The sequence below is a fragment of the Mus pahari genome, chromosome 7, assembly GCF_900095145.1.
Source record: "Mus pahari chromosome 7, PAHARI_EIJ_v1.1, whole genome shotgun sequence".
Classification (NCBI taxonomy): domain Eukaryota; kingdom Metazoa; phylum Chordata; class Mammalia; order Rodentia; family Muridae; genus Mus; species Mus pahari.
In genome coordinates, this window is record NC_034596.1 from 111,705,402 (window position 1) to 111,732,597 (window position 27,196).

Consider the following 27,196-nt stretch of genomic DNA (forward strand, 5'->3'; position numbering starts at 1 on the left):
CTCACACACACACACACACACACACACAAACCCTCTGCATGCTGTACCACACACACACCATACATATACAACATAAATAATACACACCATACATAATACACATACACCATATAACACACACATACCATATATACTATACCACACAGACACACATATAAAATATAAACATATACCATTCATACAACACTACACACACTATACATACCATATCACACATATACACTAAAATATACACATATATACTCACACTATACAACACTATACGCACACCGTATATATCACACACATCATATATACCACACCAAACACACAAATATACACAAATACACCATACATGTATTATACACCACACCACATCCCTCAAACCACCCCAAATCATAATACCATACATAACACATACATACACACCATACATACCATACCACAACCCAATACCTCCCCAAACCATACATACCCATACCATACACACACACACACACACACACTAAATTGAAACATATCAAGGGTTTTGGTGGCTATTCCATTCCTATTCTATTTTTGGTATTTAAAAAAAAAAAAGGAGCTAGGCAGTGGCAGCCCACACCTTTAATCCCAACACTCAAGAGGCAGAGGCAGACTGATCTCTGTGAGTTCAAGTCTAGCCCGGTCTACAGATGAGTTCCAAGACTGCCAGAATGACACAGAAACCCCTGTCTCAAAAACAAACAAGCCCACCACCACCCCTACCAATTCTGATCCTTCTCTGAGGAGTGGCCACATAACACTGTTGCTCAGCGACAGAGCCCTGCATAGCTTTCCTCTTGAATTCAGAAAACTCTGTCTTCCTGCAGGCAGTTACCTCCTACTGCTTTACTGTTTGGGGCCACTGTCAAAGATCTGCCTCTCTGATTTTAATTCCTTTAGGACAGCTGGGCGATTCCTGTTCCATGGACTCTCAAGCAGCTGTTGCCACTGTAGCTCAGTAGGTGCTCTTGCTTGGTGCTGATCTAACCACACCCTTGATTTTCTGTTTCCCAGCTATGGAGAGGGCGGGGGTGGGCACTTTAATGGGTAGGCTTTCCAGCTCTGCAACTTTGTTTCACTGTTATGCTTCTCTGAAGCTTTGTGTATTTAGCATTGCTGTTTCCTAGTTGGATTGACCCCTGGTCACTGAGGAATACCTCCTCTTCAGCAATGTTCCTCGCTGTGAAGTTGTTGTAGTCCTTTCTAATTTCCTTTGATTAATGTTTGCATCATATACCCAGTGACTTATAATAGGTTTGTGTGGTTGTTTTCAGACAAAAAGAAAGCATGCACTATATCACATGTGCATTTTAATTCACCCATCAATCTGTCTTTGAATTGGTGTATTTAAAACACTTGAATCTAATATGATTATTTGTATACTGGGACCTGCTATTTTTTTCCAGTTTGCTCTCTATATTTTCCTGCCTCTTTATAATTATTTGTGGATTTAAAAACTATATTACATATATTTATTCACTTTCAAGTGTATTGCTTTGCTACTCTCCTGGTATTCTACCATATACATATAAAGTATTTTTCACTGTGTAATACCATTTCACAAGTCCAGAGAAATATAAAAGCTTACTTCCCATGAACAAACATCTGGGAAAAACTCACAAGAGGAATTAAGAATGCCTAGAGGCAAGCCAGGTGGTGGTGTCACATGCCTTTAATCCCAGCACTTAGGATATAGAGCCAGGCATTTCTCTGTTCATTGAGGCCAGACAGATCTGTAAAGCAAGTTTGAGAACACCAAGAGCTACACAGAATAACCGTCTTGAAAAGGGAGGAGGAAGAGGAGGAGGGGGAGGGGAGGGGGAAGAAGGGGAGGGGAGAGGAGGGAGATGGGGGAGGAGGAAAAACACTGACTAGTAGCAAAGAAGATATAAACTTTCAATATACTCTAATTCAGAACATGCAATAGATGTGCTAAAATGGAATTTTAAAGCTACAGATATAAGATGTTAAAAAAATATAAAGGGCCGGAGAGATGGCTCAGTGGTTAAGAGCACTGACTGCTCTTTCAAAGGTTCTGAGTTCAATTCCTAGCAACCACATGGTAGCTCACAGCCATCTGTAATAAGATCTGATGCCCTCTTCTGGTGTGTCTGAAGACAGCAACAGTGTACTCACATAAATAAGTAAATAAATCTTAAAAAATAAAAGAACATTTAAAAATGGTTATTCTAGTTTCACATCTCAGAATAATAAAGATCAAAGCAAACACACATGCACTAGAAAACAAATCAACAGAGATTAATCAAGAAAATGAAATGCTTATTCTTAGAAATGCAGTAGTTTAGTTACATTAAATAAAAATTATCTAAATACACTAATTCAAAAGATTGACAATTTTTTGCTAGATTGACAGTCTCTTGTAGTCAGTTTTCTCTGAGTACTCAATACTATGAAAGTGAAAGGGAAGAGATTACTATGTTTTTCTAGAAATAAAAAGGATTACAATGCAGTACCATGAACAACCATGCACAAAATTAGAAAACATGTCTAGACATGGTGTATATGCCTGTGGTCCAAGCATATGGCAGCAGAGAAAGGAAGGTGAGGAGCAGGCCAGCCTGATCCACATGACAGGACTTTCATGGAGGGTGGGAGAATGAAGGGTAATAGATGAAATGGACAAATTCTGAGAGATATGGCATCTAACAAAATCAATTCAAAAGCCAAAACTAGTAAGAAGATTAAATCAGCAATCAACAACTTCCCAACATACAAAAGCTCAGGACCAGGTGGTTTTACTAGTGATTCTATAAGTATCTAAAGGAGAATTAAGGTCAATCCTTCTCAAACTTTTCTAAAGTAGTGAGGAAGGAGTACCTGCTAACTTGCTCTATGAGGTAAACATTGCTCTGATAACAAAGTCTGCTAAAGATACTTCAAGAAGAGAAAACTTCAGACCGATGTTCCTTATGAATGCTGAGACAATATGCAAAAGGAATTGAGTAGAATATGAGAATTATTATAAACAGTGGTCAAGGGAAACATTCCATAATATCAGGGTGGTTTCACACACACAAAAAAAAACCCCACAATATACCACATTAACAGAATGTCAGTAGGGAGTGGACCTCCCATGATCCCAACTGATGCAGAAGGAGCTTAACACTCAACATTCGTTCATGAGAAATACATTCACTGAACTAAGAATGGAAGGAACTAAAGATCCAGCATGAGAAGGGACCACCTCCCCCATGAGCACTGAGTCATTAGCATCATCTCCAAAGATGAAGGGGGTAAAGGTTTCCCTCTCTCACCAGGGCAATTAGGCAAGTAAAACAAGAAGCATCCAAATTGCAAAGTAATCAGGTGACATGATTTTATCTAAAGATTATATACCTAGGAAATGAGACAGACAGACAGACTCAACAAGGTTGCAGGTGAGAAATCAATACACAAAGTCAGCTGTAGACTGGTGGGAGTGCAGCCAGTAAATTGGGCTTTTGGAGGAAGCATTAGGATCTGTGCTCCATCTCTAGAGCCTGAGTGAATGGAGTCAATGTACTACCACTTACTGTTAATCCAGGAGGATCCCTGGGCTCCCAGCCAGCAAACCTAGCCTATTTGTGAGCTGGGGGAACAACATTGGAGGTTGATTGCTGACCACCCTCAATATGGATGTTCTCCTGCACAGACAAGATACATACATGTATGTACCTAGGGAGAAAAAAATACCCATTCACCTTTGTGTATACTGGCAAGGAACATCCCCTAAAAAGAAAACAACTCCATCTATAGTAGTATTAAGTAGAATAAAATACTTCATAATAAGATTGACCTGGAGCTGTTATCCCAGAGGACCTCCATTCTTCCATACCTCTCTGCCCACCTTCAGCAGACCTATGGAACCTGAACCATACAGGTAAGCTTCTCTTCCCCCACCCATCTTCCCAGCTTGCTGAGCACTCTGGAGCAAGGCAGGCTGCTTTGAGCAGCCTGCTATCCCAGGGGATCTCCATTCTCCCACCACCACTCTGCACACCTTCATTGGACCTGTGGCTCCTGAACCATACAGACCTGAGGATCTTGAACCATAGAAACCTGCAGATCTGGACCCATACAGCCCAAGGACACCCATCAGAGGCCTGCCACACCAAGACTATCCAGGTTAACCCCCCTCTCAATACCTACTACAAGAACCAAAGACAACCAGATGACTAAAGCCCTCAAAAGAACACAACTAACAAAAGCCAAGACAATATGACACATTCATAGCATAGCTAGTCTACTACAGCAAGCCCTGGATATCCAAACACAACTGAGGCACGAGAAAATGATCTTAAATCCAATCTTATAAAGATGATAAATACCTTTGAGGAGGAAATGAATAAATCCCTTAAAGAAATACAGTAAAATACAATCAAACAAGCAGAAGTCTTTAAAGAGGAAACAAATAAATCCCTTAAAGATATACAGGAAAATACAGTTAAACAGGTAAAGGAAATAAATAAAACTGTGTAAGACCTGGAAGTAGTAACAGTAGCAATAAAGAAAACACAAACTGAGGAAATCCTGGAGATGAAAAACCTGGTGAAGAGAACAGGAACAACAGATGCAAGCAACACCAAGAGAATACAGGAGATGGAAGAAAGAATCTCAGGCATGGAAGATACAGTAGTCATCAAACGAAAAATCTACCAAGATGACATCTCAATTATGAACATCTATGCCCCAAACACAGGGGTACCCACATTTGTAAACACACACCCACACACACACCCCCACACACACATTTGCTAAAGCTTAAATCTCACATCCAACCCCACACATTTATAGTGGGAGACTTCAACACCCCACTCTCACCAATTGACATGTCATCCAGACAAAAACTAAACAGAGAAATAATGAAATTAACAAACATGAAACAAATGAATCTAACAGACATCTTTAGAATATTTCACCCAAACACAAAAGAATATGCATTCTTCTCAGCATATCATGGAACCTTCTCCAAAATTGACTGTATAGTCAGTCACAAATCAAGCCTCAACAGATACAAGAAAACCACAGATTAAAGCTGAACTTCAGCAACAGAAACACCACTAAGCCTACACACTCATGGAAATCGAACAACTCTCTACTCAATGATCACCGTGTCAGAGAAGAAAGAAAGAAATGAAAGACTTTCTAGAATTCAATGAAAATGAAGGCACAACATACCCAAATTTATGGGACACAATGAAAGCAGTGCTAAGAGGAAATTTCCTAGCACTAAATGCCTCCATAATGAAATTAGAAAGTTCTCATACCAGTAATTTAAAGGTATATTCGAATGTTCTAGAAAAAAAAAAAAAAGCAATCACAGCAAAGAGGAGTAGAAGGCAGAAAATAATCAAAATCAGGGCTGAAATCAAATAGTTACAAACAAAGAAAATAATACAAAGAATCAATGAAACCAAGAAAAGATTTCTTTGAGAAAATCAACAAGATAGACAAACCCTTAGCCAAACTAACTAAAAGAAGGGAGACAGAATCCAAATTAACAGAATCCGAAATTAAACAGGAGACATAACAATGAGATCTGTGGAAATTCAAAGAATCATTAGGTCTTACTTCAAAAGCCTACACTCCACAAAATTGGAATCTTACTGAAATGGATGATTTTCTATACAGATACCACTTACCAAAGTTAAATAGAGATTAGGGAAACTATTTAAACAGACCTAAAACCCCTAAAGAATAGAAACAGCCATTAAAAGTCTCCCAACAACAACAACAACAAAAAAGGTCCAGGGCCAGATGATACAGATTAATGCCAGACTTTCAAAGAGCTAATACCAATATTCTTCAAACTATTCCATGAAACAAAAACAGAAGGAACAAACTCATTATATGAGGCCACAGCCACTGATACCTGAACTATCCAAAGACTCAATAAAGAAAGGGAACTTCAGACCAATTTCTCTTATGAACATTGATGCAAAAAAACTTCAATAAATAGTCTCAAATCAAATCCAGGAATACATCAAAAAAATCATACATCATAGTCAAATAGGCTTCATCCCAGGGATGCAGGGATGGTTCAACATACAAGAATCCATCAATGTAATCCACCGTAAACACAAAAAAAAAAAAAAAAAAAAAAAAAAAAAAAAAAAAAAAAAAATGCTGAAAAAGCCTTGACAAAGTCTAACATCCTTTCATGCTAAGGTACCAGAGAGATCAGGGGTACAAAGTTCATACCTAAACATAAAGCAATGCCCAGCAAGACAATAGGCAACATCAAGCTAAATGAAAACTCGAAGCAGTTCCACTTAAATCAGAGACAAGACAAGGCTGCCCACTTTCTCCCTATCTATTCAATATAGTACTTGAAATTCTAGCCAGAGCAATAAGACAACTAAAGGAGATCAAGGGGGATGCAAACTGGAAAGGAAGAAGTCAAAGTATTGCTATTTGTGTATGATATGGTAAACGACACCAAAAATTCTACCAGAGAACTACAGCTCATAAACAGCTTCAGCCAAGTTTCTGGATACAAAATTAACTCAAATCAGTAGCCCTCCTTTATACAAATGATAGACTAGTTAAAAAAGAAATTAGTGAAACAGTAACTTTTACAAAGCCACAAATAATATAAAATATCTTGGTGTAGCTCTAACCAACCAAGTGAAAAAATTTTATGACAAGAACTTTACGTCCCTGAAGAAAGAAATTGAAGAAGATATAAGAGGATGGAAAGATTTCCCATGCTCATGGAAAGGCAGGGTTAACATAGTGAAAATGGCCATCTTACCAAAATCAGTCTATAGAGTCAATGCAATAGTGATAAAAACTGCATGATACTGGTACAGAAACAGACACATTGATTAATGTAATTGAATAGAAGACCCAAAAAATAAACCCACACACCTATGAACACTTGATTTTTGATAAAGAAACCAAAACCATACAATGGAAAAAAGGAAAGCACTTTCAACAAATGGTGCTGGTCTAACAGGATGTCTACATGTAGAAGAATGAAAACAGATCTATATTTATTATCCTGCATACAACTCTAGTCCAAGTGGATGAAGGACCTCAACATAAAACCAGATAAACTAAATCTTATAGAAGAGAAAGTGGGAAATACCCTTGAACACACTGGTACATGAGACTATTTCACTAACAGAGCACCAATGGCTCAACAAATGATAAATGGGACTTCATGAAACTGCAAGGCTTCTTTAAGGCAAATTACACTGTCAATAGGACAAAATGACAGCCTTCTGGTTGGGAAAGGATCTTCGCCAAGCCTACATCTGACAAAGGGACAATATCCACAATTTATAAGTAACTCAAGAAGTTAAATGCCAACAACCTAAATAATCCAATTAAAAAATGGGGCACAGAGAAAAACAAAGAATTATCAATAGAGGAATTGTTGTTCAAATGACCAAAAAGCACTTAACCAAATGTTCAAAGTCCTTAGTCATCAGGGAAATGCAAATCAAAACAACCCTAAGATTCCATCTTACACTGGTCAGAATGGCTAAAACTGGTCAGAATGGCTAAGATCAAAAACTCAAGGGACAGCACATGCTGGCAAGGATGTGGAACAAGAACACTTTGACATTGTTGGTAGGACAACCTGTTTTTGCACAACCACTTTGGAAATCAATTTGGCTGTTCCTCAGAAAACTGGGAATAGTTTTACCTCAAGACCCAGCTATACTATTCCTGGGCATGTACCCAAAAGATGTTCCACCATATCACAAAGACATTTGCTCACATATGTTCATAGCAGCTTTATTTGTAATAGCCAGAAACTGGAAACAACCTAGTTATCCCTCAACTGAAGAATGGATAAAGGAACTATGGTACATTTACACACTGAAATACCATTCAGTTATTAAAAACAAAGACATCCTGAGTTTCTGCAGGCAAATAGATGAATCTTGAGAATATCATCCTGAATGAGGGAATCCAGTCCCAAATGGACATGCATAGTACGTACTCAGTTATAAATAGGTATTATCCATAAAATACAGAATACCTATGCTACACTCCACAGATGAAAAGAAATTTAACAAGAAGGAAGGCACAAGCAAGGATGCTTGAATCTCACTTAGAAGGGGGAATAAAATAGTCATAAGAGGGTCAGGAGAATGAATGGGAATCTAGGGAGCATCTCCAGGAAGAGACAGAGACTCGGGATAAGGGAGGCGCCCAAAAATCAATGGACATGTCCTTATCTGTGACTCAGCCTTGGAGATACGGAACCTGAAAAAGCTACCTCCTGTAACCAGGCAGGAACACCAGTGGAGCCATAGGGACACTAACACACGGATAAAAATTATGACCCCAAACCTATCCTGTCTATAAGAAGTATAGGGACCTGGGATGGAGCAGAGACTGAGGGAGCATGCCAACAAAAACCAGCCCAACTTGAGAGCCATCCCAAGGGTAAGCACCAGTCGCTGACACGATCAATGATACTCTGCAATGCTTGCAGACAGGAGTCCCGCATGGCTGTCACCTGAGAGGCTCTACCCAGCAGCTGACTCAGATGCAGACACACACAGTCAAACAGTGGATAGACACTGGAGATTCTTATGGAAGAATAAAAGGAAGGATTGTGGCCCCTGCAGGGAACGCCACAAGACGACCAACAGAGCCAACTAACCTGGACCCTTGAGGCTCTCAGAGTCTTAACTACCAACCAAAGAACACACACAGGCTGAACCTAGGCATGCCCGCACATATGTACCAGACATACAGCTTAGTCTTCATGTGGGTCTGGAAACTGGAACAGGGGCTATCCCAAAAGTTGTTGCCTGTATGTGGGATATGTTCTTCTAGTTGGGACACTTTGTCTGGCCTCAGTGGGAGAAGAAGCACCTAGCCTCACAAAAACGTGGATGCCAGGGTAGAGGGATACACAAGGAGGCCCCCACAGGCTCAGAGGAAAAGGGGAGGGGGTCATGGGGGAAGGATTGTGGGAGGAGATGACTGGGAGGGGGTAGTGAATGGGGTGTAAAATAAATGTTAATTAATTAATTTTTAAAAAATTGACCTCAAAAGTCAAAGACCTGTACACCAGAAGGTATAAAATAGTTTCTGTAAGCACTTAAAGAAGGGGTGGGTAGGAAGCTAGCCAACATACATGAGCCGCAGATTAAGATCCTTACAGAGACAATGCCATCCAAAGCAATCTGCCCAGCTAATCTAATCCCTATCGAAATCTCATGGATGCCTTTGCACTAATTAAAAACATCATCCTAAACATCTGACTAAATCTTTCCAAAGGTAGTAGGCTCATACTTTCTGGTGACAAAATTTGCAAGTCTGCGATATTCGTAACAGTGTAGCAGTGACATATACATCAAGGAAATAGCATAGAAAGCCCAGACATAAACCCTCATACATACAACCAAGTGATTGTTGATGATTGGGCGGAACCGTTCAGCGGGGCAAGAACAGTCTCTTCAGCAAAGGATGCTAGGAAGATTCTCCATTTGCAAAAGGGTCAACTTGAACCCTTCCTGCACTTAAAATGAAGTAGATTAAAGCTTTAGATATATACATGGGAAGCCATACAATTTCCAGAAGAAAACACTGGAAAAATAGTCGTGACACTGCACTGGGCAATGCTTCTTAACCCTAACTCCCCCATTTATAGTATAGCTGTCTTAAATATTTTCTGTACATACATTTAGAATCAGAGTTGGGTTCAGTACAGCTCAGCGGTGGAGCAATTGCCTATCATCCACGAGGCCCTGGTTCAATCTCTAGCACACACACATAACCAAAGTAGCCATCACAGTTTGCTTCCGCTCTCAAACCTAACGCAGGAGGAGTAGGAGGAATTCCTATCATAACACACACTGAGCATAGCTGCCCACCTCATCCTCTCTGGTATGCAAGGCCTCTTCACCACTGCCTTTCTATGTTGAAATTTCTTCTCTAATCTTTTTAAGATCAGCCTACAAATGTATTCTTTTAGGTTTTGTTCATCTGATTATCTCATTTCCCCTCTGTCCCCGAGGGTGGAAAAATTCTAGATTTACAGTTTTCTCAGAATCTATTTCTCCCATTCAATTCTGCCATCTGTGGTTTCTGATAAGAGATCTACCAATCAAATTATATTTTCCCTGTAGGTAAGAAGTAATTTCACCCTCACTTTCAATTTTTTTAATTTAATCTGAAAGATGAACACACAGTGATACAGTCCTGTAAGCCCAGCACTTGGGAACCTGAGATCAGAGAGTCACTAGGGCTCAAGACCTTGTCACCACAGTGCAGTTTGATGGAACAGCCCAGCAACTCTGGCTCAAAAATAAAGCAGTCATTGTCAGATGGTTCCAAAATCCCCATCAGCTCAGTGATGCTCAGTTGAGGACTGCCCAGCTCACAGTATAGTATGTGCTCACCAACCAGTATCAGATATTGCCAACTGCTGAGATTCTGTGCCTCCATTTCTGCCCAAGAGACACAGGTCTCTCCACTGGGACCGTCCTAACACACAGCCACACCATGAGGTCCAACTCCCCTTGTAGGCCCAGAGGGTGCCACATGCTGATGGCTTTGCTACCGCTTGGCTGTTGTGAAAGTCTTCAGTCTCAACAAGGCTTCCTCTAATACCACCCCTGTGACATTAGGATCTACCAGGTGTGGCAAAAAAAAAAAAAAAATTCAGATTTTCATATCACCACCACCACCACCACCACCACCACAGAGAAGAGGGTTCTCTCCTGGCTAGCAGGCATGAAGACCACAGCTCCTTCTTAGCCACCCAGCAGGGATAAGGGATGGAACTCTAGGTTTCCAAGGGTGTAGAAGTTTAAAGTTCCTACCCAGCCTTCCTGGCACGGTCACAGTGTAGCACAGCTGCTTCTTTGGTCTTTGGCAGCATATAGATGATTCTAAGTTTTCTGCCTTGCTGGGAAGCCCTTTTGCTCCCTTGGCTAAATACAGTCAAGTTTTTATCGAGGTCCATGGCATGTGCTACCGGCACTTCAGGTTGCTGAGATAGTTGTTTCCAATTCTGGACATTTACATACTATGAAAACCCAAGGAATTTATTTCCATACTATTTCTTGGGTTCTGAAGTTCTTATCTGGTCTGAGATCTTGTGTGTATGTATGTGTGTCTGTGTGTGCACATGTGTGCTTGTAATGACTAGGATCTTAGTTGCTTTTAACATTAGCATGTCTAAAAAGCTCACCCAAACCTTTCTACAAGCAGAAATTCCTAACTAAATTGTTGGACAACTCTACCTACTACTCTAAATAATAGTTTAAAATAAAACAAGCTAGTCAATAAATCTCATAATTTGTTGAATAGTGTACAATGGTGGGAAAAAATAAAAGCAGAAACATAATTATAACAACACAACAAAGAATGCCAAAATACAGTTAGGAGCAAGGTGATTACATTGTATGTTAAAGGCTCTTTGTGCAAAAACAGGAAAAAAGAGTGAAGACAGACATAGGTGTGTCAGGATGAACACAGGTGTGTCAGAAGGAACACAGATTGCTCCTAGATGAACACAGACTGTGTCAGGGTGCATACAGATGTTTCAGGCTAAAACCTGTATAAATTAGAAAATATGACAGTAATACTGTCAAAAGAATTGCTTAGTGTACTGTTTAGTTTTATCTCAACTTGATGCAGCTAGAATAATTTTGGAAGAGAGATCCACTACTGAGAAGATGCCCCCACTAGACTGACAAGCCTGTGTGGCATTTCTTGATTGGTGATTGATGTCTGAGGGCTTATCTCACTGCAGTGGGGCCATACCTGGGCTGGTGGTCCTAAGTGCTATAAGAAAGCAGGCTGAGCAATCCCTCAGGCGCAAGCCAGTAAACATTATTCCCCCATGGCTAAAGGAGGTCATGCAGGAGGACCAACCAACACTAAAGGCCTTTTGAAAAGCCACATGGAAATCTACTATCATAGACGCTTCCTATTTATACACATTCTAAAGTATACACATACATGAAAGGAATTTAAACTGAGTCACCATATGATGAAAAAGACATGCCTGCACGTATGCCTGTGTACCATATGCATGTAGTACCCACGGAGGCCAGAAAACAGAGTCAGACCCCTTGGACTAGAACCACAGATGGTCTATGAATTGGTAAGTGGGTGGTAGGAATCAAACCCCGGTTCTCTGGAAGAGCGACCAGTGTTCTTAACCAGTTGGAACAACTCTCCAGCTTCCTAAAGGATCCTTTAAGAAAAATATACAATAGTTGCAATATGATGAGAAAATAAAACTAACCAAGACACACTTTTAAGACAGAAAAGAGGAACTGGGGAGACGTCTCAGTGGTTAAAAACATGGGCTGCTCTTCCAAAGGGTCACAGAACTCTACAAGGTCTTCACATAGGCCGAGCTGTTGGTTCCAGGACAGCCCCACATACTGAATACCCTCCTAGTGCTGCTATCACATAGCTCTGGGGATGAACCTGGATGTTACTATGTTCCTCCTACTTTCCATAAATTGTGCAGAAACATTCTAGAGAACCACTGACCAAGGCAGCGTCTTGCTCACATTCACTGAACTACCCACCAGTTACTAGAATTCAGAGGGTTTGCTAATTACATCTGTATGAAGTTGACCTATTGTGCTATGTTTCAAAGATTGATTTGAACAATATATACATTCCAGATTTTTTTAAAAGGTAAACTAAACTTTTTTTTCTTTGTTAAACTCAGGTTTCTGGGATTTGGCAAAACAAACCACATAAACAGCTCTGTATCCTAGAGCTGGAGAAAGGCTCACAGGAAACTCCCTGTCCACCAGTATGCTCAGTGACAGACTGAAAGCAGCTTGAATCTTAACCTCTCCAATCCCCTGAAGTTCAAAATATGAAATTATTAAGTCATAAAAACAGAAATTATGAGACAAGATGCATGCCGGTGAATGACATAACGATGGTGGGGAAACTAATGGTTTCAACAGACCAAAAATAACACAGAAAAGTTTAAGATAAAGCATGTAAGTTACATGGACATTGGACGAGCAGATCAGTAAGTGTAAATGCAGGGAATTCCATTTTGATATTCACAAGAAGCTGTACTAGACTGAGGCCCATGGTTGTCCAAGAGCTCTGAACTGAAAAGTCAAATCTGGTCCCTGTCATCGACAAGGAGGTAGAGCTGACGAGTCTCCAACAGCTTCAGGTCCTACAAGGGTCAGCCCGGATAGTTCACACGGTCCCTGTGATCGTCTTCCCTTTTAGCTTTGAAAGGATAGAATCCTACGTGTTAAAAGGAAAGTACATAATATTACCATGTCATCACAGTCAGACGGATCGTAAGTGCTCTGTTGGAAAACTTTGCAGCATTCGATAAATTCCTCACTCGTTGAGCGGATTTGTGCATTTAGGACGGCTCCCTTGCTGCCACCAAATTCCAGTCTTTCCAGTTTCTCAAATTCCAGTATGGTGACAAACATATCCTTTAAAAAAACACAAGACAGTAACGACCTTTCTATCATCTTCAGCAAGAGAAGGAGATTTTAAGGACTCCAATGAAAACATTTTCAAACATTCAGAATCAATGGGCACTTACATCGCAGAAAGTCAATGCTGCTGATTTCACTGAACAGAGCAAACGCTGACTTTAAAAACCATTTTCAAACTCCAAAAAGCTACCTCACAGTGGAGGCAGCTCCTGGGGTACTACGTACACAGAACCCTCTGTGTGCCATCCTAACGGAAAAGCAGGTAGCTCCCTGGGTGTAGCCTATGCTCAGCCACCTACACTCTGCAGTGGCCCAGCCCCACAACTGGAGGGGAACCTTGGAGACGATATACGGAGGAGAAGTCACCCGTAAGTGTCTGACAGTGGCTCTCAAATTGACCAGCAGTAAGAATCGTCACATAAATCTCTGGCTTATGCGAAAATTATTACACGCACAATAAAATGTAAAATCTGTAGAAGTCTCTAACAAGAAAAAGCCAGCAGCAACTTCAGTTCAAACATTTCAGGAAGCCTAGGCTGGTAGACTCGTCCTAAAAGTTTGTGCATTCAATATTTCCATTTTAGATTTAAAAAAAAAAAAAAAGAAAGAAAAAAAAGCACTTAGACACAGGACTGGAGAGAGGCTTCATTGGTTAAGCGTCCTGGCTGCTCTTCTAGAGGATCTGGGCTAGATTACCAGCACCCACATGGTGTTTGACAATGGAGGGTAACTCCACTTCCAAGGGATCTTGTGCCCTCTCCTGGTCTTGGCAGGAACTGCATGCATGTGATGCACTGCTTTTTATGAATGAGTTTACTAATTTTATAGCGTTTTGTTATATACTTGTAAATGGTATGCATACAGCTATTTATATGGTAGTGTGAGTGGAGGTCATGAGAGGGTAGAGCAGAAGGATCTTAACCCAGAAGCAGTTTGAGTTATCCAGCAACTTTAAGGCCAATCTGTGCATATGGTGAGGCCTATCTCAGAAATAACGATCTTCTTAACAGAAAATGACAGCATGATACTTAAATTACCAAGTGGGTTTTAGGTATGAAATTTTCTTTCGAGTTTTATAAAATTTCTTTTTCGGCCTTTTTACAGGAAGAGTGAATCTTTTAAAGTTTCCCATTTTACAACTTTATACAAGCACTTGGGAAATTATGTCTAGTCACTAGCAGGTAAAGAGATTTACTTACTCTCATGTTGTAACAGTTAAAAAAACAAACAAACCTTGAAAAACAGCAGGGGGGCTGGAGAGATGGCTCAGCAGTTAACTGCTCTTCCAGAGGTCCTGAGTTCAAATCCCAGCAACCACATGGTAGCTCACAACCATCTGTAATAAGATCTGATGCCCTCTTCTGGTGTGTCTGAAGACAGCTACAGTGTACTCTCATAAATAAAATATTTTTTATTATAAAAACAGCAGGCTGTGGTGGGACACCCTGTCATTCCAGCACTTTGGAGATAGAGACAGAAGGATAGAGAATTCAAAACAAGCCTGAAACACATAGTGGGGCCCTGTGTCAAAAAATAAAAATAAATAAAGTCCAGGAGTGTATGTCAGTGCAGGGGGTTCCAGGAATGTACAAAACTGGGCGTGATCTCCAGCACCACAAGAAAGAAAGAAAGAAAGAAAGAAAGAAAGAAAGAAAGAAAGAAAGAAAGAAAGAAAGAAAGAAAGAAAGGAGAGAGGGAGGGAGGGAACAAAGGGATAAGGCAAAGCCCCACTCTTCCTCATAGAAAAGCTACCCCATCACATGAGCCTTGTGAGCCCACCCACATATAATTAGATAAAGGTAATAAATGAATACCTCTATTTTTACCAGCCGGTCAAGAAATTTGTTAAATCTGCCAAACACCAGGTAAGACTGAAAATCCCAGGGTCTCTGCTCCATGTTTCCTGTGAAATAGCTTGTCAATCCCTTTCTATATTTGAAGAAAGAATTCTGGAACGTCTTTAAGACACTGATGGCCCCCTGCACCTTTGCCAGTGCGTCTTCAATGTCTCCTTTCAGAAGATCGCCAGTTGACAGGTATTCTCTTGCCTAGGATTTAATTAAAAGGTACCATGATCAAACATGCACTTTTAATTGTAATAACCTGTTTGAGCTAAACACTTTAAATTATAATTTCTAGAACTGAGCCCAAAATGGTATTGAGGAAAGAAAGCACAGACTCTAGAAATGTAAACACTTGGGCTTTGATGGCGTCCTTTCAGGGGAGACTGACATGCAGGAGAGGCTACTGTTTCCAGATTTATATATTTTAATGAAAACTACATTTTTACTGAGTCTCATGTGAGTAACAATAAAGACTTTGCACAGATAACCCTACCACCCACATTCTAGACAATCAGACTGTCACACAAAGAAGTACTCAAGCCAGCAAGGCCATCCATCAGAACACAGGATTTCAGAGGTTGGTCACTCTACCGGTGTTGTGGGGTTGATTGGGAAGTATAAAGAGCTGGTTATGTGTGGTCTACCTCTGGAAGCTCTCTCCCATTCATGGACTTTTTTTTTTCCTAGGAGGCACAAGTGGCACCACAGGACATGTAATCAAGCTGAGCTAGGCCCACGTGAACTAGTTTTTTAAATCGAGAGGGAAAGAAGGGGGTAAAAGCAATGGATAAGACCTGTGAGTCTGCAGGGCTTAAAGAGGAAATGGACAAACCCATGAGTGAACACGGAGAACAGGAATAAACTCCAAAGTCTGAGACAACACAAATTTTCCATGATACAAATGGGATAAAAGACGTTGTGTCCAAACCAATTCTGTAGGCCAAACCAGCCCTACAGAAAATATCAGAAGGAACACTTTATACTGAAAAAAGAATAAGCATAGCCAAGAGACTGAGGGGAAAACAATAACATTATGATAACTGGTGTACAATGACATCATGATAACTGGTATACAATGACATCATTATAACTGTGTACAAAAGACATCATGATAACTGGTGTACAATGACATCATGATAACTGGTGTACAAATGATGTCATAATAACTGGTGTACAATGACATCATGATAACTGGTGTATAATAATACAACTAGTGTACAAATGACATGATAACTGGTGTACAATGACATCATGATAAGGTGTTAAAGGCCTTAATGATAACTGGTGTACAAAGCAGGACGAAGCACAGAGGCAAAAATGGCATCAGTCAATACATGCATAGAGAAATGATACTATCCTCAGAAACCGTAGTCTTTGAAACAAAAAAGGCTAGTCCTGAGTATGGGATGGCTCCCTGCAAGTTGCTGGTCAAGAGATCAAAACAAACAAACAAACAAAAATAAATCAACAACAAACCCTCAAAACAAAAAAAGCTATTCTCCTTGGACTTGGTTGCCCACCAGAGCTTGGTGGTAAGAACCCTATGACTGAAGATACCACATACTTTGAGTCCAGGACTTTGGAAAAACCAAACTGGTAATGAACTGGAGAGGGAGAGGCAGAGGGCAGGCTGCTCGAAGAGAAATGTGCCAAAAGTCATACCCAGCTATAGACGCTGTGAACTGTACTAAGGACTTATACAGCAAGACACAACAAGCAAGTCATTGTGCAACAGTGACACAAACATCTCTGGAGTAACCATCAGCTGTCTGATCAGATGTAAGCCCTACTCAGCAGGAGGGAACTCATATTTGGTACTGTAAACTTGACCAAGATCCTGAGGCTAATGAGGCTACAGACCCTGAGGGAGAAACCACTACCATCCTGTTGAAGTGAAATAGCATCAAACGGCTACATCAGAGAAGAGGTGACTGCGGTGTGCTCATCCTCGAGTGGGACATATACATGTCCTCCCCACAAAGCTCATGGAGCATCATGAGAGGGGACAGATTCCAGAGGTTGAGGAAGAACAGCGTCTGCGCTCATGAACTCCCAACAGCACCTGCACATGATCAATCTGGTCAATATTTTAGCATTGATAGGGAGGCTCACAGTGCCCCGTTCCTAGTTAAGAAGCTACAGTCAGGGGATGGCCTCCAGGAATGGAAAGTCAGCTTTATTTGGGTGTGGGGCTACTGGTTGGTTGCCCATACTATAGCGGACAATCCTCTATATATGTCCACGCAGATAGCACTAATGGGACTCAGTGGGTTTCATGTATGTATGACACGAAGATGTGAGGCCCGTGTGGAATGTGAAGGACCTGGGAGAAGTTGGAATGGGAGAGTGAGGCATGGCCATGTATGTTGTAACAAAAGAAAAAACTAAGTGTGTGTCAGTTTGTGGCTGCTTAGAAAGTTGCCCCACACCTCATTGGGGACTGAAATGAGAGCCATGGTGCTCCCCACAATACTTGGGAGGTCTTTTTGGTTCTCTCATGTAGATGCTTGGCTTCCCCCATCTCCCACTAATGCAACTGCTCTACATGCAACAGAGATATAGGGGAACATCTCCTAATTAATTGATTGGCTAATAAAGATGACAAGAAACCAATCACTGGGAAAAGAGGAGGAGGTGGGCTTTCCAGTCTGAGAGGGGAAGAGGAGACACGGGAGGAAGGAACAGGCCAAGATTCTCAGAGCTCCGGAGAGGCAGAGCCAGCATTTGTGGGATAGGTGTTGGCTAGGAGAAACACTCGGTCATGGTTTCAGGCTACACATAGACTCTGTCATTTGCAAAGCAGCAAGAAAACCATTGGTGCATTATCTATAAATGCCACCGATCATAATCTGACAAGTTCTAGTTCTCGTTGCTTCCCGTTATCGTCTCTTGTCCTGCTCAGGCTAGACAGCTAATTGATGGCCGCTAACATGAAAGCTGCTAACACTTCACAGAGAACAGGGTGGGCAGCTGAGTGTTTGTTTCATGGTTGCTTTTTGCTATGGTATACTATACACTGCAGGCAACTTCTACATGCCTTCTGTAACATTTTGAGAAGCTGAAAAGTCTATGGTGGTAATTCAGTTGCCTTCCCGTTGCAGCAGCTTCCTGTCACCTAATTACCTACAGATAAAATGACAAATCACCTGGACAAACCATCCCTGTATCCATTCCTATCCATCTTGACTGGCTCTCAGGGTGTGGAGTCCATCACAGCCAATTAACTTCTCATCTGTGCATCAGTACCTCCTGAGACAAGTCACTGGTACTTTACATCCCAGACAGCAACACCCAGGCTATCTCCTCGCACTGCACAGCAGAGAATGTCAGTGGAAGAGCATGGCAGGAGTCAGCACACACACTCATGATCAAGCTAGGAGCTACTAATTATTTTTTGTCATCAGCTAAGATGTCATTGGGGTGGATTCCCTTATCTGCAAAATGAGGAGTGTGGCTTAGGGGACGCTCATGAGCACCTAGCCCCACGTCAGAACCGTTTTAAGTAAAACAGTCAGTCTTGCACATCAATGGGTTCCTTATTCAAAACCATGAATCAAATGCAGTTTTTAAGAACCCACCTGGGCATCCAGGGGCTCTTTATTTATCACCATTCTCTGAGCAAGACATTAGAATAGCTATTTAATACCTACCTCATTTACATTGTATTATGGGGCACTTTGAGCAATTTGGAGATCATTTAAAGTACATGCATTTAAAATAACATGCATAGATCAGACCCAAATACTAGATCACTTTTATATTGAGTTTAGTTTGGTAGCTATGGTAGGTCCTACAATGTTAGTATCCATACTCTTTGGGTGGTATTAGTGTTAATGTTAGTGTTAGTGGTGTTCGTGTTAAAGGCACTATAAAGAGCCAGGAAAATGCCTCAGCAGGTGTGTGTGTGTGTGTGTGTGTGTGTGTGTGTGTGTGTTTATGCACATTATCATGCCAGCAAGCAGTTGATGACTTTCATGGGACTGGCCTAAAGAATGATGTTAATGGTCATTGAAAGACAAGTAGAAAACAAAACAAAACATATTTCCTACTAAAGTAACACCAACTGATAATGAGTACAGCAGACAGGAACAGCAAGTGATGGGCAGCTCCTAATCCACCTATGGGGGACCTGAGCTTCCAGAAACCAACTGTGCCAGTGGGGATGGCAAAGACAGTGTGACAATATCCTTGACTTTTCAGTGTAGGCTGGAGGGTGCAATTAAAATCTATACAACTTAAGTATCAGTACTGAGTTTTTTATTTTTTTAATTAAAAGTATTCAGAGGATAGCTCAGCAGGTGAAGACACCTGTTGTTAAACCTGGTGATCAGAGTTCAATCCCCCACACCCACATGGTGAGAGAAAGAACCAGCTCCTGCAACTTATTCTATCTGACTTCCACATAGACATGAATTAATGAAATAAATGAAATGGAATTTTTTTTTAAAAAGTATTATGTCTGGGCATAATAGTGGATGCCTTTAATCCCTGCACTCAGGAGACAGAGGTGGGTAGATCTCTATGAGGCTAGCCAGGGATACACAGTTAGACCCTGTGTTTTGGGGCTTGTTTGTTTGTTTAAAGTCCTAGCATGGTATATTGTATACCCTGTGATCCCAGCACTCAAGAAACAGAAACAGGAAGATCATAAGCTCAAGTATATCCCAGGCTACCTAAGTGTTCTGTACAAGTTTTATGTAGAAAGTCTCAGTCTCTCTCTCTCTCTCTCTCTCTCTCTCTCTCTCTCTCTCTCTCTCTCTCTCTCACACACACACACACACACACACACACACACACATATGTATATATATGAATATATATGTATATATGTACATAAGTATATATGTATTTGGGAATCAGACACCCTCACACAGACATACACACAATCAAAACTCTGTGCAAAAATAAATATTTTTTAAAAAGTAAGTTAAAAGAAGAAAGTAAGTCAGTTAGAAAGTTAGCTAGAAAGTTAGCTAGAAAGTTAGAAAGTTAGTAAGTTAGTTGTTAGTTAAAAGTTAGTTTCTGGGACTGGTATGGTGGTTACTCAGGAAAACATTGGTCACAGAAGCATGAACACCTAAGTTTGACCCCCTGGCACCCACAGAGATTGCACGTGTATAGCCATAACACAGGGTGAGCAGGGAGATGGGTCCCCAGAGTTCTGTCTATCTCACCTAGCAATCAGTGGCCACCAAGTTCAGTGAGTGGTCCTGTCTCAAAGGATACAATGGTGAATTAGTCAGGAAGACTCCAAATATCACACATGTGCATGTACATTCACATATGTGTGCCCATGCACATGAAACTTGCACATTAAAACACATACACTTAAAAAAATATCTTGACAAAATAGAACATATCTGGTGTTTGTTAGACATATAAAATAATAAGGAATGGGGAAAGGAGAGGAAATTACATCTTTGGAGATTCCAGTACCGGAGTTGGCTCACTGGTAGTCTTAGATTGCTAACAAGTTGGGGCAGGCTTACTACAAAGTTAGTGATCTGCTACTTTGAGAATCATGGAAATCAGGTCAAGGGAACCTTTGGTCAGAAGCCAGAACTAAGAAACAAGAGAGCCACAGTATTTCCTTGGGAGCTTGGCAGCTCTGGCTGTTAACAGACTGGAAACCAAGATAATAGCTTGACAGGCTTAAAGGTAACTAGGACTACATCATGAGCCATAGACAACAGGGTTTTGTGGCAAAATGGTTTTGGTAATTTTCAAACTGAGAAGGTCCTTCAAAAGGGGTCAGGGAGAAGTACTAGCTAAAGGTACAACAAGCTACTTCAGTCCACTTGGAGATGCAAGGTGTTGGCAGCAGGTACCTGCTTACTCACAGGGCAAGACAGAGTTGACCCTAAATGAACAGAAACCAGAGATGCTGATAAAATGTAGCAAGGAACTGGCTCACTGCTGTCTGTCCCCATCAACAGCCACAGCCAGTCTGGCAGTCAGTAAACGGGTGAGAGAACAAAGATTTGCCTTATGTTGAGTTTCTGATAAACACCACGCACCACACTGTAGGTCAGATTCCAGCTGGTATGTGTCTAAAGCCCTCTCATACAATGCTGCACCAGAAGCACATAGGAGGGGAAATTTAACAAGTCAACCATGCATGCTAGAACAGTGGTTCTCAACCTGTGGGCTGCGTATCATACATCCTGCATATCAGACATTTACATCACAATTCATAGCTAGTAATTAGTTATGAAGTAGCAACAAAATAATCTTATGGTTGGGGGGTCACCACAACATGAGGAGCTGTATTAAAAGGTGACCATGTTAGGAAGTTTGAAAACCGCTGGTCTAGAAGCTTTAAAGTTCACACATCTGTAGAGTCTGGCACCTCACTAACCTTGAAGATTTTACATGGACTTAGGACTCCTAGCATATAACTAAGGTTAAATGATGTTGAAAGAGTGGGTCCCAGCTGGGTAGAACAACAGGGGGCTCTGGAGTTTAAGACCATCCTCATTTACACAGCAAGTTCAAGGCCAGCCTGGGCTATTGCTGTTTTTTCTGCCTTGTTGCTTTCCAGATGCCAGGCTTCTAACCCAACAGGACCGTGGGGTACGAGGAGGAGAAACAGGCTGGCTACAGAGCAAAGAGCTTCCTTGCCAGAACTTGACCCCAACCTCCCCCTGACTTCAGAGTACATACTGTGTGAAGAGCCATCTAGGCTATGTGTTGCTCTGGGTCATTTAGGTGTGGCAAATTCAGACAACTACAAAAGACAACACAGGACCACGTGGTGTCCAAGCATCTCTCAACTCAAAGAGTAGTGTTGTCACCTGCTCTCTCATCATATCCTGTAGCTGGAAGGGCAGGGCCACCTCTGTGTAAACGCTGTGACCATGCAGCTGCGAAAGCATCTCCTACAGGAGGACCTAACTGAGGACTGCCTGAGAGAGCAAGGATTGCCAGTGCAAACAATGCCAGTCAACCAGGAACTGCTGTTTAGAAGAGATGCTTTTTTGGGACCAATGGGGGCATGGGTGGAGGGTATTAAAGGAGCTTGCAGCAGTGCTCAGAGGAGCTTGCTGCTGCATTTCTCGCCTGCTCCAGGAGTCTGTGACTCTGCACCAACTCACCCCTCACCCCCAAGAGCAGGTAGAGTCAGAGAGCTGTCCAGGGTACAGGCAACAATATCCTTTGTTGATACAAGGATGAAAGTTCACACACAGAGAAGGAGGGGGAAGAGGGCACTTCAGTCATGTTTTTAAAAGACAATTCCCAAGCAAAGCAAGGAGTACAGAAACATAAGCAAATTTAAAAATGGTGAATCAGAATGATTTCCATGTAATCCCATTACTGTTTTTTCAAGGACAATTGATTTTAAGTAATTTTCTTACTGTACTCTCCAAAGGTCTCCCAGCAGCCAGCGCTCCTATAGAAACTGAGGGAAACTACAAACTACAAGGCACGGCTGTGAGCCTGTTGCTGGAAGCTACATTAAATTTGTTTAACCTCTTGGCCTCTTAAATCTGTTTGCTTAAATAAACAAAACCCAGAAACGGCCATTGCTCACACAAGTCCTGTCTGAAAGCGGAAAGGAAAATGGTGTTCTTGCTGACATCTGGATTTGTCTATTATTAGGTTGTTCATTGTTAGGTCTGTTCATTATTATTGGGTTAATGAAGCCTACTACTTCATGCCAATGATTCTTATTACACTTAATTGTGAATGTTTCATACCTGGTCAATGAAGAGGTTACAAAACTCTTGCAGTAAAACTATAACCCGAGCGGGGGTGTTATAAAATTTGGAATGACTCCAGATAAGACAGATGGTGTGAAGCAATGGGGCAATCAGTATTCCGGTCTGTGGGAATTCTGCCTCCTGGAGATCGTGAATGTGCCTCCTCAGAGGTCTTAGGTGAAGTTCCACATCCTGGGCTTCAAGAAGAGCTGCAAAAGGGAAGAGCCATTAGAGTCACACAGTGTCTTTTTACAAGTCCAAGACAGTTATACTTTCCCGTTCTATGATTTATCCTACAAGCTACACATGCATGAGCCGTCTGGAGGGCTATAGACTGCCCATTTGTAACTCAGCCTCCCTGGAGAACACTGGACTAGTTACTCACAGACCATAAGTAATTGTAGCTAAAGACCCAGGGGGACGGAAACCTCCAAGTCTAAAGAGAGCTGTTTAACCCCTTGGAAACCTTGTGAGAATAAAGCATCACCTCACAGTTGGATGCCAAGCTTCTCAGGAATGCTCAGGACTGGCACAAAGGCACAATGCACATCCCAGGTTCCTATGAGCAACTGGTGAGACAAATAGGGAACCTTCTACTATGTTATTCACCAAGATCTGGTTAAAGTTATTAGGCTTGCTGATGAAAGCGGTTTGGAAGCAGGCAGGAGGCATGATAATACAATGCCATGACCGATCTAAATGTCACTAAACCCACACTATATGAAGACTAATTTTATAGGAACTTTTATTTGAATAAAAACCATGTTAAGCAGGTAAGAGTTGAAGAAAGATTCTCATGTTGATACTAAAACTGTCTCCAATCCAAAGCAGGCTGTGGGTTATATGTAAAGGTAAAGAACAAAGCTAAGCTTTACTGTTTGATGTAATCTCCAAGGACTCATGTGAAAGACAAATAAGACCCTGCTAAGCTTTGTCCTCACTCCCTGCTGGACTTGATAAGTAACCAGCTCAGCCTCTGGCCCGCCCAACCGCCCAGTGATAAAGCCCAGAGGAGAGAGAGGGTTCTAAGCTGTTTTCTCTTCCAGGTGATCGAGTGTGTTGAGACTGCTGTATATTTATTGATGTCAATTTACAAATTAAGTAATCTCACTACAGTTATGCATCCTTCACATGTGCTAAGCATCTCTGCTCATTTCAGTCTGAAGTATGCCTTTGACATGGGTCTTCCATCTCTTGGTGACCATGGGTTTGAGCCACTGAAAAGTGTTTTTCTCCGAATCTCCAGCTTGTGTACACATCCCTAGGACTCATTCTTACAGCTCTGTTCCCATGAAGTGTTTATCTTATATTAGCAGAAGAAAAATGTCATGTGCTTTTATTTACTGAGGACAAAAATGCAATGTGTTCAAGGCTTCATGCAGATGCATACAAAACCTCCACCCAGTGCCTCTCAGAGAGGAGAGTCTGCCTCCAGGAGACGCTCTGTGATGTCTAAGAGGCACTTTTGTTTATCACAGTTGGGGTAGGTACATCTGGGGGCAGTGAAGGGCACTGCCAATAGGCTGATACCTGGACGACCTGTCAGAACAAAGACTCACGCAGCCTAAGCTATGAGAAAAAACACTACCCTACTTCTCACAGCAAGTCCACAATGGAGGTGTGGAGAGGGCAGCTAGCCGTTGGGAAACCAGAATCCTAGCAACTTACAAATGGTTCATAAGCTGAGACAGAACTAGAACTCACAGCTAACAACAAGCCACTTTTAACCACCCCTCCCTATCTCTTCAGATACAATTCTTGGAAGCAATTGTAAAAATAGATGCTTCAAAGTTAATTTTAATTACTTCTAAGTGGCACACAGGAGAATAAAAGTTGTTCTAGCGTTGGAAACAAGCAAAATGAAAAAAACAGTTGTTGCCTAGCTTTAACAGTAAGATATATCCTTTGGTACCATATATACCAAATGCATGATGTGCTTAAACACAGACAAAAACAGGGTGTGCTATCATCTTTCAGAGGGACTAAAGAAAAACACCAAGGGACAAGCAAGAGGAGAGAATTTTAGCTGGACACTTCTCACAGTTTCTCTGGTGCATAGGTCTAATCTTCACTAAAACATCACGGTGAACAAACACTTGTCAACCAAGGAAGCAGAAATGGTAGATTCCGAGTCTATGCTGAGACGACTCACAGCCTACTTGCTGTCTGGAAGCATCTGCAAAAGGTGTTCCTGGGTGCCAGCTAAGGAGAGAAGGCTTTCCCCTCCCTCATACACCTTCCAGCTAAACTTCACCCTGGGGTTACTGGCCGTGTAGACAGCCCATGAACTGAAGAGGTTTGTGATCATGATCTCTGGGAAGTAGAGAGACGGGAGACAAAGCTGCCTTTAGAAGACCCGAGTGCCCTTGCTCCGTGGGCACACCCTGAGTGGCAGGCAGACCGCAAGGCTGAGTAGGCAAGTGGGCGGGAGTAAGAACGAGAGCCCTGAGCGGATGCCACGGTGATGCCCAGGGATGTAGGTCTGGAGGTCTTACCATTTTCTACCGTGGTAAAGATGCTCTTCAGAGCAGGAAGATAGCTGCTTTGTCTTGTTGTCAGTATCTTAACCATCTTGAGGACAATAGGAGCCTGAAGCTAAAGTGGGGGAAATACTTTAATAAATATACAAGATAGATTGCCTAATAAGTCTATGCTCTAATGAAAAATTCACATTGCATTCTGCTCATACAACATACACAGCATTATATATTTATTTATCTTTATTTTTAGATATGCACTTGCAGGCAGGTGGAGGTCAGAAGTCAACATGCTATATCACTGCTCTCCTTTTACAATGTGGGCATCAGGCTTAGCACCAAGTGCCTTTCCCTGCCGAGTCACCTTACCCGTGCTATGAACAGTGTTTGAGACTCAATGGTGTATTTGTTCCAAGATGAAAATAAGTCTAAGTACAGGTTTTCAAAAGTCTGTATTTTATTTTGCATTTCATTTTTCCAAAAGGTGGGTTTGCATGTTATACACATAAATTATTAATGATCTGTTTCAGATAATCTCCAATCAAGAGACACATGAATGAACACCATAGAATTTAGAATATCATACTAAGTCAGTGGGCAGGAAGCACCCAACAAAGAGACCAAAGTTAGTACTTCTATAACAGAATCCTGCTCCTCCCCTAAGCACACTGTAAGTCAGTTTAACACAATCTAAAGTCACTTAGGAGGAGGGACTCTCGATGGAGAAAAATGCCTCCATAAGATTTACCTATAGGCAAGTCTGTGATGCCTTTTCTTAATTAGTGACTGATATGCAGGGCCTAGCTCACTGTAGGTGTTGCTGGTGGTACTAGGTACTATAGAAAGGGAGACTGTGCACACCATGGGGAAGCAAGCCAGTAAGCAGCACCCCTCCATGGCCTCTGCCTTAACTCCTGCCTCTAGATCTATGCCTTGAGTTCCTGCCATGACATCACTGGATGATGGACTACAAACTCTTAAGATAAAATAAACCCCCTTTTCTCCTCCCAAGTTGTTTTTGGTGATGGTTTTATTACAATAGAAATTCAAACTGAAGCAGTAATTAAACCTTGCCATCTCCAGCCTTCCCACACGGTACCGCCCTTTCTCCTGTAAAATAGCATTTCTAATGATCTCAGATGCTACCAAAATATCCTATAGAGGCAATCAGTCTCTGTCGTCCTTAACTTAAATATGCATTTCCTGTGACAGCATTTCAGAGTAAGAAAAGTGCAGACTCCTTAGTCATACAAAACAATGCTGCTTATTTGGTTTAGAAACAGTCCCAGTACCTTCTACTTACTTGACAGTATATGCATTTCAGGTTCCCATGCCTCATGGTCCAGAAGTCCAGCTCCGTCTCAGGGGTCGGGTGGAGACCACTCAGTAGAAGGTGTGCTGAATCTTTTTCTATGATTTCTTGGATCTGATGTGACCATTTAATGACTAAAGATTCAATGGCATGGAGTATTCTCCTCTCATCTGATTGTGGCCTATAAATATTATATGATTAATAAAAGCATTCAACAGTGACTTTAGCCAAATAAAGAGAGGATTTGGGTACTAATGTTTTTTTATGCATCTATAAACTAGTTTTCTCAATATGAATCCTTCAAAAATCCGTTGTTTTCATGCTCCTGGCTTAAGTTCGGCATCACTGTATTCTGCGTTTAGTACATCCACTGTTAAAGAAAATAATACAGTACAGAGAACAGTTGTCAATAGAGTGCTCAGGGGCCAATGAAGCCTCTTTATCA

At 41.4% G+C, this 27,196-nt stretch overlaps 1 protein-coding gene across 1 annotated transcript in view; it reads right to left on the bottom strand.

Moving 5' to 3' along the window:
• Dnah11 (dynein axonemal heavy chain 11) overlaps positions 1 to 27,196 on the bottom strand; it is a 302,790-nt gene that overhangs the window by 267,950 nt on the left and 7,644 nt on the right. The window contains exons 4-8 of the mRNA XM_021201453.2: positions 26,743 to 26,932; positions 25,458 to 25,557; positions 22,960 to 23,171; positions 15,233 to 15,466; positions 13,245 to 13,412 (exon numbers count right to left, since the gene is read on the bottom strand). Of these exons, the coding sequence (XP_021057112.1) occupies positions 13,245 to 13,412; positions 15,233 to 15,466; positions 22,960 to 23,171; positions 25,458 to 25,557; positions 26,743 to 26,932 (904 nt within the window). The remainder of the gene's footprint in view (positions 1 to 13,244; positions 13,413 to 15,232; positions 15,467 to 22,959; positions 23,172 to 25,457; positions 25,558 to 26,742; positions 26,933 to 27,196) is intronic.